At 42.9% G+C, this 15,656-nt stretch overlaps 1 protein-coding gene across 1 annotated transcript in view; it reads right to left on the bottom strand.

The window, feature by feature from the left end:
* Positions 1–15,656, bottom strand: part of LOC137431547 (CD166 antigen) — a 61,042-nt gene that overhangs the window by 30,696 nt on the left and 14,690 nt on the right. Inside the window, exons 3-4 of the mRNA XM_068122974.2 lie at positions 1,636–1,760; positions 257–482 (exon numbers count right to left, since the gene is read on the bottom strand). Of these exons, the coding sequence (XP_067979075.2) occupies positions 257–482; positions 1,636–1,760 (351 nt within the window). The remainder of the gene's footprint in view (positions 1–256; positions 483–1,635; positions 1,761–15,656) is intronic.

Genomic DNA, 15,656 nt, shown 5'->3' with positions numbered 1-15,656 from the left:
CACCCTCACTCTCCCTAATGCTGTTGAGGCCCGACAGTAGATCTACTATAATCTATATATCCCAGAAGGAATGACCCTTCCTGACACCCCTAAAGGGGAAGGGTGTACTAGTACTTCAAAAGCGACCAATAACAATAAACTCCAAAAGCAAAGCATATTACCTATTGAGATAACCACCTGGCAAATTGCTAAACCAGCTAACCAGTAAAATCAGCTGGCTACTTACACTATATCCTCACATCATAGTGTGCCGTACCGTACACCAGTACACTGGTGATTGCTTCTTTGGAACCAATGCGACTCGCAACGACCTGACAGATAAATATACGATTGTCAATGAGGCGAGCAGGAGCAAGCAGGAGACGAGGAGCACCAGTTTCAGTCATATCAAGGCTAATACGGTCTTTGTAGTTGGGAACAGCATCCTTGTGAATCATCTCATCTTCCCAGTGAAGAATTCTTTGACGACCGGTCAAAGGTTCCTATGCATGAGAAGAAAAGCACAAAATGAAGTTGCCCTGTTGTTGGTGAAGCACAAGTAAACAAACAAAAAAAAACAACATGGTATTTTTGGCAAATATTATGACTGAGTTTTGTGTTTATTTGGAAGTAGTAGAGTCGTCATATGAGGTTAACATTATAACCGGTTAAAGTCGTTGATGCAATTTTGAACTTAAATTAAAGTTTTCCTTTTTGTCAAAATTAACTTTTTAGATGGACAACAGCAGTTGATGTTGGTTAAACAGTACTGATGTAATGCCAGCAATGTAATCTCATTTGAAGATCAACTCACTGTAAACACAAAACTTTATTTTCATGAAAATACATTTTTACCTCCGCCACAAAAGGTGGATGGAGGTTATGTTTTCACCCCTGTCTGTTTGTCTGTTTGTCCGTTTGTGAACAAGATATCTGAAAAAGTTGTGGACGGATTCGGACGCAATTGCGCAGAGATGTAGCATATGTGACACGAACTAAATGATTAGATTTTGGTGAAGATCCGGATTCGGCTAATATTATTTTTTAAGTTATTCTTCAACATTGGGAGATCAATAGCAGGATATCTCAAAAAGCTGTGGACGGATTTGGACGAAACTTGGTGGACCGGTTGTGTGTCTGACAAGGACGATTCGATTCGATTTTGGTGAAGATCTGAATATGGATTCGGATATGAGAGTTATTTAATTACTTAAGTGATTCTTCACCATTGGGAGATCGGACCAAAAACGATACATAGCAGGATATATCAAAACGTTATGGATGGATTTGGACAAAACTTGGTGGACCACATCTTGGTTGTGTGTGTGATAAGGAAGTATCTTTTACATTTTGGTGAAGATCCGGATCCGGATCCAGCTGGTATAATTTTTAAGTGATTCTTCACCATTGAGTGATATGGCCAAAAATGAGGGGTAGATCAGGGTATGAAAGACTAGACCTATGGTGATTCCTGTGATTGATTTTGATTAAATGCGATTCTGTATTGTGATTTTCTGGTCTACTCTGAGATACAAAACTTAAACTGTTCACCAGGCGGAGGTGTGCTCTCTACTGAGTGCCATTCTAGTTGAATCTTGCATTTGACATTCTTTTTGAATAGAGAAGCAGGTACAGCTTTCAAAACTTATGACTCACATCAATGAACCACATGATCATAGAGTCTTTGGTGTCAATTGAAGAATGGCAGGGAAGCTCCAGCGTTCCATTCAACTCAACTTGTACATTAGCAGGGGCCGTCATGGAAAAATCACCCAGTACACCTGCAGCATACAACAACATAGGCCATAAAAATATGTAAAATATACATTAGTAGGAAGAAATATAAAACAAATTTCAATCAGTCTAATCTCCCTGTAGCACTTGTCTGCCATCAAATTGACACAGCAGTTGTTTTTTTGTATCAATTGTCGATGATCATGGAAGAGCTAGTACACTGAATGGATCAGGATGTAACAGGCAAAAAAGGATGCAAAACACGCATACATGGAGAAAGAACTGCAAAATTAGAAGGAATTTGGTTGGGTGGGTTAACGAAAAGAAAAAAAAATATCAAGGTTTTGGATTGGAGACGATCTGAGATGGTGGTGAACATCTGTCTTGAAGTATTGGAGGGCAGCGTGAGATTGAAGAGGGTGTGGAAGTTGATTCCATTGTGTCAAGGAAGGACTTCGTACGACTGAGGATGCCCAGACGGCGGCTGGCTTTGGATGCCAACTTTGAAATGTGGTTTGCCAAACAAAGATCATGGCTGATAGCGAGACCCAGGAGTTTGAATGACTGAAGATCCACAAGAAGATTGTTAAGAACGCAGATGGGGGAAAGGGGTTGCCAGACTGTCCTTTCGGAGAAAGAGAGAGTGCGAGTTTTGTCAGGATTGAAAGACACATTCCAAGTGTTTGACCAGATAGCGATTTTATGAAGTCCTGAAGAGAGGGAAGAGGCTGTACCTTGCCTGTCTGAAGGATGAGGAATGTCACGGCAAAGGGTGGAGTTATCAGCAAATAGATCAAGAGGATTCTCCAGGGAGTCAAAGATCATTGATGAAGATCAGGAATAGGACTGGGCCCAGTTGTTCGAGTAATACAGCTATGTTGATTCAGCCCTCAGTGATTGTTTGGAATCCAACCAACCAGAAAGTGCCAATCAGCTTATTGGGTATAAAGCTGTGGACCCAACACCACTTCCCTAGTTAAATGCTGAAGAAGTTATTATGCTGTGGTTGGAGGAGGGTGGGGTGGAGGGGAAGAGTAGAGGAGGCATCGTAGTCTCCATAACTTGGCATCATTACGGGAAGACATTGGAAGAGACTTGTAGAAATTGTAGCCAAACTGAAGAACCGTACATTAAACTATACAGAGGCAAGTTCAAGAAATTGACTTTGTAAATAAGAAAATGAAAATGAGGTTCTGCAAAATAATACTTTTCAGAAGAAAGAAAATGGAAAAGTAGCATAACCACTGTATAATACTTGGATTGAAAAACATATTCCAGCATTGAAAAACATTCCAAACACCTGGAATATGTCTTTCCATCCTGAAAAATCCCACACATTCACTCCCTCTCTCTCTAAGGACCAAACAGCAAACCCTCCCATTTACTTTCTCAACAACCATCTCAAATAGGTTGAGTCACTCAAACTCTTGGGTCTCACTCTCAGCCATGACCTTTCTTGGGCAAACCACATTTCAAAGTTGGCCTCCAAACCCAGTCGCTGGCTCAGCATCCTCCGTCGTGCAAAGTACTTCCTTGGCACACCTGAACTCTTATTCACATAAAAGGCTGTCATCGACAGCTTGATGGAATATTACTCTTCCCTCTGAGCTGGTGCAGTGCCATATATACATATATACACTATACAGTCTGGCAAACTCAACAAAGGGTGCCATGTTGCCTCCTTCTGCTGGCACAGCTGACAGTGGCCATGTGTCTGCGACCATATCACGTTAAAAACACCGGGTTTTTGTCCGATCACCGAAGTTAAGCAACATAGGGATTAGTTTGTTCTTAGATGGTTCAACACTTGGGAATACTAAGTGTTGTTGGCTTATTTTACCCGTAGTTGTAGTGCAATGGAAAGAGTGCATGCTAAAATAATTGGCGCAATGCAATGACAGCTACGTTTTGCCTACCGAGGTTTGATCGATTTTGGGCTAGATGTCGATCTTGGTGCGACTGAGTTCATTGACCCTGGATAATTATCGGCCAAAGACTCTTTGGTGGGTTGGTGGGTCAAGTTTTCTTGAACAAGCCGCATACGAAGAACAACAACACAACAGTAAAATGTAACAGAATATCAGTCAGAGGGGCACCAGAATCAAAATGATGCGTGGGTAAAGAATGTATGGGCTGCGAGAAGAAGAGAGACAAACAAGTGAGAAGAGCCCCGAAATTGAGTTACTTCAATTAAGTCACAACACCTAACTGTAGAATATGCTACATATAGTAGTTGGGGGGAGGCAAAGGGATGACACAATTGGCAGAGAATTGTGACGGTATTGGCACGAGATGGCTAACAGGAGTCGACGGCGATCGTACGACAAAGAGGGTGATGTGTGTTGTGAAGAATTTTGCAAAACATTACTTCATCTTTTTCACGATAACTCGCATTGCAGCACTCTTACTGCCAAGTTCACCTCCAGATTTGGATCCCTTCATGTCCTTCTTACGAACTTCCCATTGCTTCTTCGTGTACATCTGTAGCCTCACAGAGAAGAGTATTTTGATGAAGTCAAGGAACCACGCAGAGGTAAGAATATCCCTAGGCCCTGGCTTATTGGATGTCCTGGCTCTGCATGACAGAAGGAAGAAACACACTCACCGAACACAACTAGGATTTGTTGATTGGTTCCCATCCCTCTTGGCTTACTTTCACTGCCCATATATGTCTTCTTTGCACATCCTGAGGGAAACGATGCATCTCACGCCTTTGCCCAGAATGAACGGAGCATCACCAAGCCATACAGCATACCACAACTCACAAAAAAATGTATTGTTTGCGGTGTCTACATATAAAGACGTAGAGAGGTTACGTGACATCTCTCTGCAATGCACATGTGCTCAGCCAATCACAATGCTGCTAGCGCCAGCACGCGCAACACAATAGATGGCCAGACTCAATATATAAACATTAGGCTGGCACCCTGCCTCACACCTTGCTCAGCATGACACCATGGAAACCAAGGCCTTCGAGATCATTGGAATCTCCCATGATCAAGCTGAGTCTATCACTTTACCATTGCAGACAGGTTGGTGGTCTCTCTATCGTCTTCCAACCCCTTTCTGGTCTTGCACCCTCTGCTCTCTCTGTGCTTCCCCCCCCCCTACACCGAGATATCTCCCCTTAGTCGCCCCTGGTCGGGTCGCCACTCCAACAATCCTGGTCTGGTCGCCACTCCAATAGTCGAATGGCTCATTCTTCCCAGTAAGCGGCTATTCATTTTGCCGGACCTCAGGAGGACAGGCTGAGTAAATCCACCTGGTGTTGTTTTAACAGCATGACAAGGGCACAAACTCAGGATCCTAGGACCCCATGCTAGCACCTCACCATGAAGCCAACACCAAATTTTAAATGACTAGGGGAAGAAATAAAATCAAATAGGGTGGAAAGGTGAAAGGGAAAAACAAAACGAGAAGAATCAAGCCAATTGAAAGATGCAAAGTGGGAGGAAACAGGAAGTGAGAGCCGGGAAGACCAAGTGGAAGGAGAGATAACCGTATGCAGCTAGAGCTACTTGCAGAACTGTTTGGAGGATGATGAGATATTGGTACAGATGAAGAGCACTGAGGGCGATCACAGCAAGCAAAGTGAAAATTGATACCACATGGTACGTCTGAGGGCATTGGGAGCATGTAAAACATTGCAGTGGAATTGCAGACCCATGATGAGATGAAAACACCGCTAAACCAAAACCACCACCACTTGCTTCAGGCCCATGCAGGACCGTGTAGTGCATGTGTTGCTGCGCTCTGCGACTGTTAGATGAACCAACTCCGAAAGATGAATGGATTTCCTCTCCCCTCAACTGCTCTGTCTTGAATTCCCAACGACTCAACTGTGCAACATCTCATACAAGAATTATTTACACCGTAGAAATATTTACCTGCTTTAGCCTGAAGCTGCTGTGGTAAGGTATTTGTGCATGGAGTCTTGTCTGGTTTGATTCAACAAAGAAAGGCTTGGCACACCAAAAACCTTAATTTTACGACCAATTTTGACACATGACCCCTGTAAAGTTGAAGACACCAGACCAACGCTTACTTGCTTTAGTATAGAAGGCTGTGGCAAGGAATTCTTTGTGCCAAGTCTTGTCTGGATTGGTTGAAACATAAATGCTTGCCAGGCTAGAAACCTTAATTTTGCCTCCGATCCTGACCTTTGACACCCTGTGGAATCCAAGCCAAAGTTCCAAACTAATGTCTGTCTCTTTCAATCTGTAGAGGTTGTCGAACCAAAAACCATAATATGTTAACCGATTTTGAACTTTATCCTCGGTAGAATACCAAAACCGACTTTAATGTAACTTTAACTTTAATGTAATTTTAATTTAACGTAACTTTAATTTAATTTAATGTAACTTTAATTTAATTTAACTTTAATTTAACTTTATCTTTAATGTAACTTTAATTTAATTTAACTTTAACTTTAATGTAACTTTAATTTAATTTAATGTAACTTTAATTTAATTTAACTTTAATTTAATGTAACTTTAACTTTAATGTAACTTTAACTTTAATGTAACTTTAATTTAATTTAACTTTAATTTAATGTAACTTTAACTTTAATGTAACTTTAACTTTAATGTAACTTTAACTTTAATGTAACTTTAATTTAATGTAACTTTAACTTTAATGTAACTTTAATTTAATTTAACTTTAACTTTAATTTAACTTTAACTTTTAATATGTTAACCGATTTTGAACATTATCCTCGGTAGAATACCAAACCCGACTTTAATGTAACTTTAACTTTAATATAACTTTAATTTAATGTAACTTTAACTTTAACTTTAATGTAACTTTAACTTTTAATATGTTAACCGATTTTGAACTTTATCCTCGGTAGAATACCAAAACCGACTTTAATGGAAATGTTTCTGCAGATCCTGATGGAGTTGCTTCAAAGAATCTGTGTGCCAAATTTCACCCCTATTGACTCAAATCAAAGGGCATTTGTGCCAAGATATTTTGCCAAACTATATGTGGCAGAAGGAAAAAATAATATGAGTTGTTTTTTTTTTTAGCTTTTCACCTTTGGCCCTTTAAAATCAGAAAAGGGCCTACATAGAGAAAAAATCTCAAGGTGTAATAATTCCAAATTTTGGTGAGGATTTGCTCAGAAATGAAAGAATTGTGTGTGGCATTGGAGTTTTTGGGGAAAAAAGGAAGAAGAAAGAAAGGCTTTCGATAGACCATCCATCTCTGGATGTATTTCACTTTGCAACCAAGCACAAGTTCCATAAGCTAAATCAGCCTCCACTCTGGCAGCATCATTAAATGGGTGGGGTCCTAATTGAAATAATTAACTTCATGTCCATAGCAAAAGTGCTCCAATTAAAAACAAACATTTGAATTTGGTGAAACAACCTCGTCCGTATCTGTGGCAACATTTCACGATTCTCACGGCGAAATGACACACACATTGCGAGCCAGCCTCGACCTCCTGATTGTTTGTCCATTTACTCCAAAATTGAAGTTTTCCATTGTCCTTTTTCTCTGGCCCTCCATCTCCCCGCCGCTCCTCCTCTCCTCTCCGTCCTTCTCATGAAAAAACATTACATGTGATGCTGCCTCAATCAAATGCACAGTGTTAGTGTAATATTACAGTACTGATTAATTATTTTTTTACACCGTGTCTATTATTAGTTCAATAAACCACACAAGACACAATATACGGTGCACAGTTTCAAAGAGACGCAAAAGCCAACAGAAACACCGAGGCTTCAACAGATGCTGAATGTACAATCTCTGGGCTCTCAATTACCAACCGGCCTAACGATTCGTTACTTCGTTGCTACGGCAACGGTACCCCATGGAGGAAAAACTGGTATCTCGTCACACCATGTCCACCAAAATCATATTAGTTTCCTTCCCAAGGGCATCGTGGCACCAAGAATCCATTTGTGTCGCCTGGCTGGAGGCGCTGGCACAACCTCACAAATGGTCCTCTGTGTGGCTCGTCCAGTAAATAAAGGGTTTTAACAAGCTCACCGATGACTAAAGTGGCTAAAAATAATTGTGCGACGGTCAGTGGAAGAGAAAAACATTTTAAACCAAATTGTGAGGTCGTTGCACAAAAACAAAACGAACAAAACGTTCCAGATCTGGACCAACCTGATCACCTTCTGAGCTCCAAAGCAAAATACAAAGAACATCGCGACGATTAGGAGAATAAATTCTCGGTACATAACAGATATTACAAAATATAAGAATAAATCTTTCACCCAAAAAAGGAGATTCAATCCTATCTTGGGCCTACATGGTTCTATCCAAGCTACATATACATTTCGTGGAAATCCTTGCGAGCCAAAAATGGCCAAATCCTCATCACGACATTATTTTTTCTTTAATCATCAGCGGTATAGCCATGTTGTTTTCACGTTGGTCTCTAGTTCCAGGTGGCTTTGTCTGTACAAAACATGTGCGATGATTCACATTAACTCTTGAGTTATGCTGCAGTTCTCACTCCCACACCCACACCCCTCCCTGCACACATCTGTGTTTTTTGTGAAACAGTCAGAAATGTTTGAAATAACCTTCCTTGTTGAAAAAAACAAAAACAAAAAACAACCTTGTTCCCACTGCAATCTCTCACCAATCACAAGTTCAAAGTTCAGGTCTCTCACCAATCACAAGTTCAAAGTTCAGGTCTCTCACCAATCACAAGTTCAAAGTTCAGGTCTCTCACCAATCACAAGTTCAAAGTTGAGGTCTCTCACCAATCACAAGTTCAAAGTTGAGGTCTCTCACCAATCACAAGTTCAAAGTTGAGGTCTCTCACCAATCACAAGTTCAAAGTTGAGGTCTCTCACCAATCACAAGTTCAAAGTTCAGGTGTCTCACCAATCACAAGTTCAAAGTTCAGGTGTCTCACCAATCACAAGTTCAAAGTACAGGTGTCTCACCAATCACAAGTTCAAAGTTCAGGTCTCTCACCAATCACAAGTTCAAAGTTCAGGTCTCTCACCAATCACAAGTTCAAAGTTCAGGTGTCTCACCAATCACAAGTTCAAAGTTCAGGTCTCTCACCAATCACAAGTTCAAAGTTCAGGTGTCTCACCAATCACAAGTTCAAAGTTCAGGTGTCTCACCAATCACAAGTTCAAAGTACAGGTGTCTCACCAATCACAAGTTCAAAGTTCAGGTCTCTCACCAATCACAAGTTCAAAGTTCAGGTCTCTCACCAATCACAAGTTCAAAGTTCAGGTGTCTCACCAATCACAAGTTCAAAGTTCAGGTCTCTCACCAATCACAAGTTCAAAGTTCAGGTCTCTCACCAATCACAAGTTCAAAGTTCAGGTCTCTCACCAATCACAAGTTCAAAGTTCAGGTCTCTCACCAATCACAAGTTCAAACTACAGGTGTCTCACCAATCACAAGTTCAAAGTTCAGGTCTCTCACCAATCACAAGTTCAAAGTTCAGGTCTCTCACCAATCACAAGTTCAAAGTTCAGGTCTCTCACCAATCACAAGTTCAAAGTTGAGGTCTCTCACCAATCACAAGTTCAAAGTTCAGGTCTCTCACCAATCACAAGTTCAAAGTTCAGGTGTCTCACCAATCACAAGTTCAAAGTTCAGGTGTCTCACCAATCACAAGTTCAAAGTTCAGGTCTCTCACCAATCACAAGTTCAAAGTTCAGGTCTCTCACCAATCACAAGTTCAAAGTTGAGGTCTCTCACCAATCACAAGTTCAAAGTTCAGGTCTCTCACCAATCACAAGTTCAAAGTTGAGGTCTCTCACCAATCACAAGTTCAAAGTTCAGGTGTCTCACCAATCACAAGTCCAAAGTTGAGGTCTCTCAACAATCACAAGTTCAAAGTTGAGGTCTCTCACCAATCACAAGTTCAAAGTTCAGGTGTCTCACCAATCACAAGTCCAAAGTTCAGGTCTCTCACCAATCACAAGTTCAAAGTTGAGGTCTCTCACCAATCACAAGTTCAAAGTTCAGGTGTCTCACCAATCACAAGTCCAAAGTTCAGGTCTCTCAACAATCACAAGTTCAAAGTTCAGGTCTCTCACCAATCACAAGTTCAAAGTTCAGGTCTCTCACCAATCACAAGTTCAAAGTTCAGGTCTCTCACCAATCACAAGTTCAAAGTTCAGGTCTCTCACCAATCACAAGTTGAAAGTTCAGGTCTCTCACCAATCACAAGTTGAAAGTTCAGGTCTCTCACCAATCACAAGTTCAAAGTTCAAATCTCTCACCAATCACAAGTTCAAAGTTCAAATCTCTCACCAATCACGCCAATGACAAGTTCTCACCAATCACAAGTTCTCACCAATCACAAGTTCTCACCAATCACACCAATCACAAGTTTTCACCAATCACAAGTTTTCACCAATCACAAGTTTTCACCAATCACAAGTTTTCACCAATCACAAGTTTTCACCAATCACATGTTTTCACCAATAACAAGTTCAAGGTTTTGCTTCATAAATGAGCAATCTATCTATTACTTTAAAATGGGGTTGGGAGGTGGTACCGGTAGGCCAAAAAAAAACATCTCCCACACTGGCAAACAAACACAGTAACAAAATGGCCCTGAAACAGTCCATGCGTGGAAAGGTCGTTTTGATGGAGGGATGAAAGATAACTCAACAAGGTGCAATAACAAACTCCTCTCTTGTTTTGAAGAAGGGCTCGCCCTCGAAAGGTCGATTCACCTTCTTTGCCAATGTGGTTAACATTTTGCTTGGGGAGATTGAGCCTCCACAAACAAAGTTACCCTTGCTGGTTGGCTAAAATCCGAGCAACCTAGGTCACGTGATCATCCAAAATTGAAACTGATAATCAAAGCTTAAACGTGTAATTGTAAAAACAAAGAAATACAAAGTCACGCCAACCCATTGGTTATCTCAGCAGTGGATCTTACCTGGCGTGTCTTGTTTTGCCCTCGGCTGGTTGTATTGGGTCGTTCACTTCGTGTTTTTTATTTATTTATTCCTGATCATCTGTAATCTTGTCATAATCACAAAGTTCCCAGACTGACAACTCACGTAACCCTGATAAAAAAAGATTACCTTGTGTGGGAGCCACTTATAGTTGGCATAGATTAGAATAAATACATTGAAAACGAGAACGGCACTCAGTAGAGAGAGCCTCCACCTGGTTGGCCATATCAATCAATGGTGAAGAATCACTTTAAACCTTCTACTAGCCGGATCCGGATCTTCACCAAAATCGAATCGATTCTTCCCCGTCACACACACAACCTGTCCACCAAGTTTCGTCCAAATCCATCCATAACTTTTTGAGATATCCTGCTCCGTATTGGATTTGGCCCTATCTCCCAATGGTGAAGAATCACTTAAAAATTAAAAAATTCTCATTTCCGAATCCATATTCAGATCTTCACCAAAATCGAATCTGTTTGTCCTTGTCAGACACCCATTTGGTCCACCAGGTTTCGTCCAAATCCGTCAACAAAGTTTTGAGATATCCTGCTCCGTATTGGATTTGGCCCGATCTCCCAATGGTGAAGAATCACTTAAAAATTAAAAAATTCTCATATCCGAATCCATATTCAGATCTTCACCAAAATCGAATCTCTTTGTCCTTGTCAGACACCCATCTGGTCCACCAGATTTCGTCCAAATCCGTCCACAATGTTTTGAGATATCCTGCTACGTATCGGTTTTGACCCTATCTCCAAATGGTGAAGAATCACTTAAAAATTAAATAATTCTCATATCCGAATCCATATTCAGATCTTCACCAAAATCTAATCTGTTTGTCCTTGTCAGACACCCACTTGGTCCACCAGGTTTCGTCCAAATCCGTCAACAAAGTTTTGAGATATCCTGCTCCGTATTGGATTTGGCCCGATCTCCCAATGGTGAAGAATCACTTAAAAATTAAAAAATTCTCATATCCGAATCCATATTCAGATCTTCACCAAAATCGAATCTCTTTGTCCTTGTCAGACACCCATCTGGTCCACCAGGTTTCGTCCAAATCCGTCCACAATGTTTTGAGATATCCTGCTACGTATCGGTTTTGGCCCTATCTCTCAATAGTTAAGAATCACTTAAAAATTAAATAATTCTCATATCCGAATTCATATTCAGATCTTCACCAAAATCGAATCTGTTTGTCCTTGTCAGACACCCATCTGGTCCACCAGGTTTCGTCCAAATCCGTCCACAAAGTTTTGAGATATCCTGCTACGTATCGGTTTTGGCCCTATCTCCCAATGGTGAAGAACCACTAAAAAATTAAATAATTCTCATATCCGAATCCATATTCAGATCTTCACCAAAAATCGAATCTGTTTGTCCTTGTCAGACACCCATCTGGTCCACCAGGTTTCGTCCAAATCCGTCCACAAAGTTTTGAGATATCCTGCTACGTATCGGTTTTGGCCCTATCTCCCAATGGTGAAGAACCACTGAAAAATTAAATAATTCTCATATCCGAATCCATATTCAGATCTTCACCAAAATCGAATCTGTTTGTCCTTGTCAGACACCCATTTGGTCCACCAGGTTTCGTCCAAATCCGTCAACAAAGTTTTGAGATATCCTGCTCCGTATCGGATTTGGCCCGATCTCCCAATGGTGAAGAATCACTTTAAAAATTCTAGTAGCCGGATACGAATCCGGATCTTCACCAAAATCTAATCATTTCGTCCTTGTCACATACGCTACCTCTCTGTCAAATTTCGTCTGAATCTAGGCACAACTCTTTGAGACGTTTTATTCACCATCAAACAAACGGACAGACAAATAGACGGATGAAAAGATAACCTCCATCCATCTTTCGCGGCGGAGGTTCAAAAAAAACTCTTCGCTGGATCGGCCTATTTCGTGTTCTCTTCCAAGCACATATACAGTGCATTCAGAAAGTATTCAGACCCCTTCACTTTTTTCACATTTTGTTATGTTGCAGCCTTATGCTGAAATCGTTTAAATTCATTTTTTCCCTCATCAATCTACACTCAAGACCCCATAATGACAAAGAGAAAACAGGATTTTAGAAAGTTTTTCAAATTTATTAAAAAGAAAAAACTGAAATATCACATTGACATAAGTATTCAGACCCTTTGCTATGACACTTGAAATTTATCTCAGGTGCCTCTTATTTCTCTTGATCATCTTTGAGATGTTTCTACACCTTGATTGGAGTCCACCTGTGGTAAATTCAATTGATTGGACATGATTTGGAAAGGCACACACCTGTGGCACACACAGGCACACACACACCACCTGGTCTCACAGCTGACAATGCAAAAAGGTCGAAATGCAAAACAATGCAAAACAATGCAAAACAAAACAAAACAATGTTTGTTTGAACAAACAAAACAAAACAAAACAAAACAAACAACAAAAAAACAAAAACAAAACAAAACAATGCAAAAAGCAAGCCATGAGGTCGAAGGAACTGCCTGCAGAGCTCAGAGATGGGATTGTGTTGAGGAACAGATCTGGGGAAGCCTACAAAAAAAATCTCTGCTGCATTGAAGGTTTCCAAGAGCACAGTGGCCTCCATAATTCTTAAATGGAAGAAGTTTGGAACAACCAGGACTCTTCCTGGAGCTGGCCGCCCGGCCAAACTGAGCAATCAGGGGAGAAGGGCCTTGGTAAGAGGTGACCAAGCACCCGATGGTCACTCTGGCTGAGCTCCAGAGATCCTGTGTGGAGATGGGAGAAACTTCCAGAAGGACAACCATCACTGCAACACTCCACCGATCTGGGCTTTATGGCAGAGTGGCCAGACGGAAGCCTCTCCTCAGTGAAAGACACATGAAAGCCTGCAGAATCTTGTTTCTCACAGTCTGAGTCCTTTCAGTGCTTTTTTGCAAACTCCAAGCGGGCTTTCATGTGTCTTTCACTGAGGAGAGGCTTCCGTCTGGCCACTCTGCCATAAAGCCCAGATCGGTGGAGTGTTGCAGTGATGGTTGTCCTTCTGGAAGTTTCTCCCATCTCCACACAGGATCTCTGGAGCTCAGCCAGAGTGACCATCGGGTGCTTGGTCACCTCTTACCAAGGCCCTTCTCCCCTGATTGCTCAGTTTGGCCGGGCGGCCAGCTCCAGGAAGAGTCCTGGTTGTTCCAAACTTCTTCCATTTAAGAATTATGGAGGCCACTGTGCTCTTGGGAACCTTCAATGCAGCAGAAATATTTTTGTCGGCTTCCCCAGATCTGTGTCTCGACACAATCCTGTCTCTGAGCTCTGCAGGCAGTTCCTTCGACCATGGCTTGGTTTTTTCTCTGATATGCATTGCCAGCTGTGAGACCTTATATAGACAGGTGTGTGCCTTTCCAAATCATGTCCAATCAATTGAATTTACCACAGGTGGACTCCAATCAAGATGTAGAAACATCTCAAAGATGATCAAGAGAACTGGGAGGTACCTGAGCTAAATTTCAAGCGGCATAGCAAAGGGTCTGAATACTTATGTCAATGTGATATTTCGGTTTTTTCTTTTTAATAAATTTGCAAAACTTTCTAAAATCCTGTTGTATCTTTGACATTATGGGGTATCGAGTGTAGATTGATGAGGGAAAAAATGAATTTAAACGATTGCAGAATAAGGCTGCAACATAACAAAATGTAAAAGAGTGAAGGGGTCTGAACACTTTCTCAATGCACTGTAGCTCATGTGAAGCTGGAATCGCAGTTTCCAATTCCATATAAAAAATGTATTTGAACACTTTCTATATTATATGTAAAGGTACACGAATGACTCCTAATGGCCAGCATATGATATATGTACAATCTCCTCTCGGAGTCATTTGCTTTCTAATATAATATTCACGAACATAAAAGCATGAAGATGAATGCACAAAATGTTTCAAATGGTCACATTGTAGCGGTTCCCGCTGAATGTACACAATCGCCTTGCACCTGCCAGGACGCGGCCAGGGCGCGATCGCCACGCCGGGCTCGTCCGGACGGGCCCAGACGCGCCTCTCCTGGGCATGCCCGGACTCGCTGTTCCCGGGCACGCCCGAACCTCCCGGGCACGCCCGGTCTCGTCTTTCCCGGGCATGCCCGCTCTCGCCTTTACAGGGCTCGCCCAGAGCGCTCGGGCACGCCCAGCCTCGACTTGCCAGGCCGCGTCCAGGACGCCCGGGCATGTCCAGACTCACCTTTCCAGGACTCGCCCTTGACACCCGGGCATGCCCGGTCTCGGTTTTCCCGGGCAAACGCCCCGGCATAAATGTGTATATATATTGCTGCCCGATAAACGGGCTTGTGAGAATACCTGAGCTGTTTTGTTTCAATAAAGCAACTCGGACGAATTCCGTCTTTGGTCGCGTCAATTCTTTCAACTCGCGTTGGAGCGCAGCTCCTTCACTGGTGACCTACCGACATGGACACGGCAGTGACTCTTAAACTGCCTACCTTCTGGGAGGCTCACGCGGCTGTTTGGTTCGCCCAGGCAGACTCCCAGTTCGCCCTGCGAGGCATCACCGCGGACGACACCCGCTTCCACCCTGTCGTGGCCGCGCTCGGTTCCGCCACCGCGGCCCGCGCCCTGAGCCTCCTCGAGCACCCGCCGGCTGCTGACAAGTATGACGCGCTGAAGACGCTCCTCCTCGACGCTTTCGCCCTCTCACCGGCGGCACGCGCACGGCGCCTGCTCGACCTGCCTGAGCTCGGCGACACGCGCCCGTCCGAGCGCATGGACTATATGCTCTCGTTGCTCGGTGAGCACTCTCCGGATTTTCTGTTCCGCCAGCTGTTCCTTCGCCAGCTGCCTCACCCGATACGCCTCGCCCTGGCTGGCACGTCGATCACCGATCCCCGCGCCCTCGCCAGGGAAGTCGATAAGATCTCCTCGGCGGGCCAACACATCGGCGCGGCTACCTGGAGCCTGCCGCCGTCCGAGGCGACGCCCACGACGCCCGAGCGCCCTGCGCGGTTGGAGGCCGAACTGCCGGTGCAACTGGTGGCCGCCACGCTGCGCCGACCGCTTCCGACACGACGGCCGGG

This window comes from Myxine glutinosa, chromosome 7, assembly GCF_964187855.1.
Source record: "Myxine glutinosa chromosome 7, kmMyxGlut1.1, whole genome shotgun sequence".
NCBI classification, from domain to species: domain Eukaryota; kingdom Metazoa; phylum Chordata; class Myxini; order Myxiniformes; family Myxinidae; genus Myxine; species Myxine glutinosa.
The sequence above is the reverse complement of the archived record's forward strand: the minus strand, read 5'-3'. Positions and strand labels throughout refer to the sequence as shown.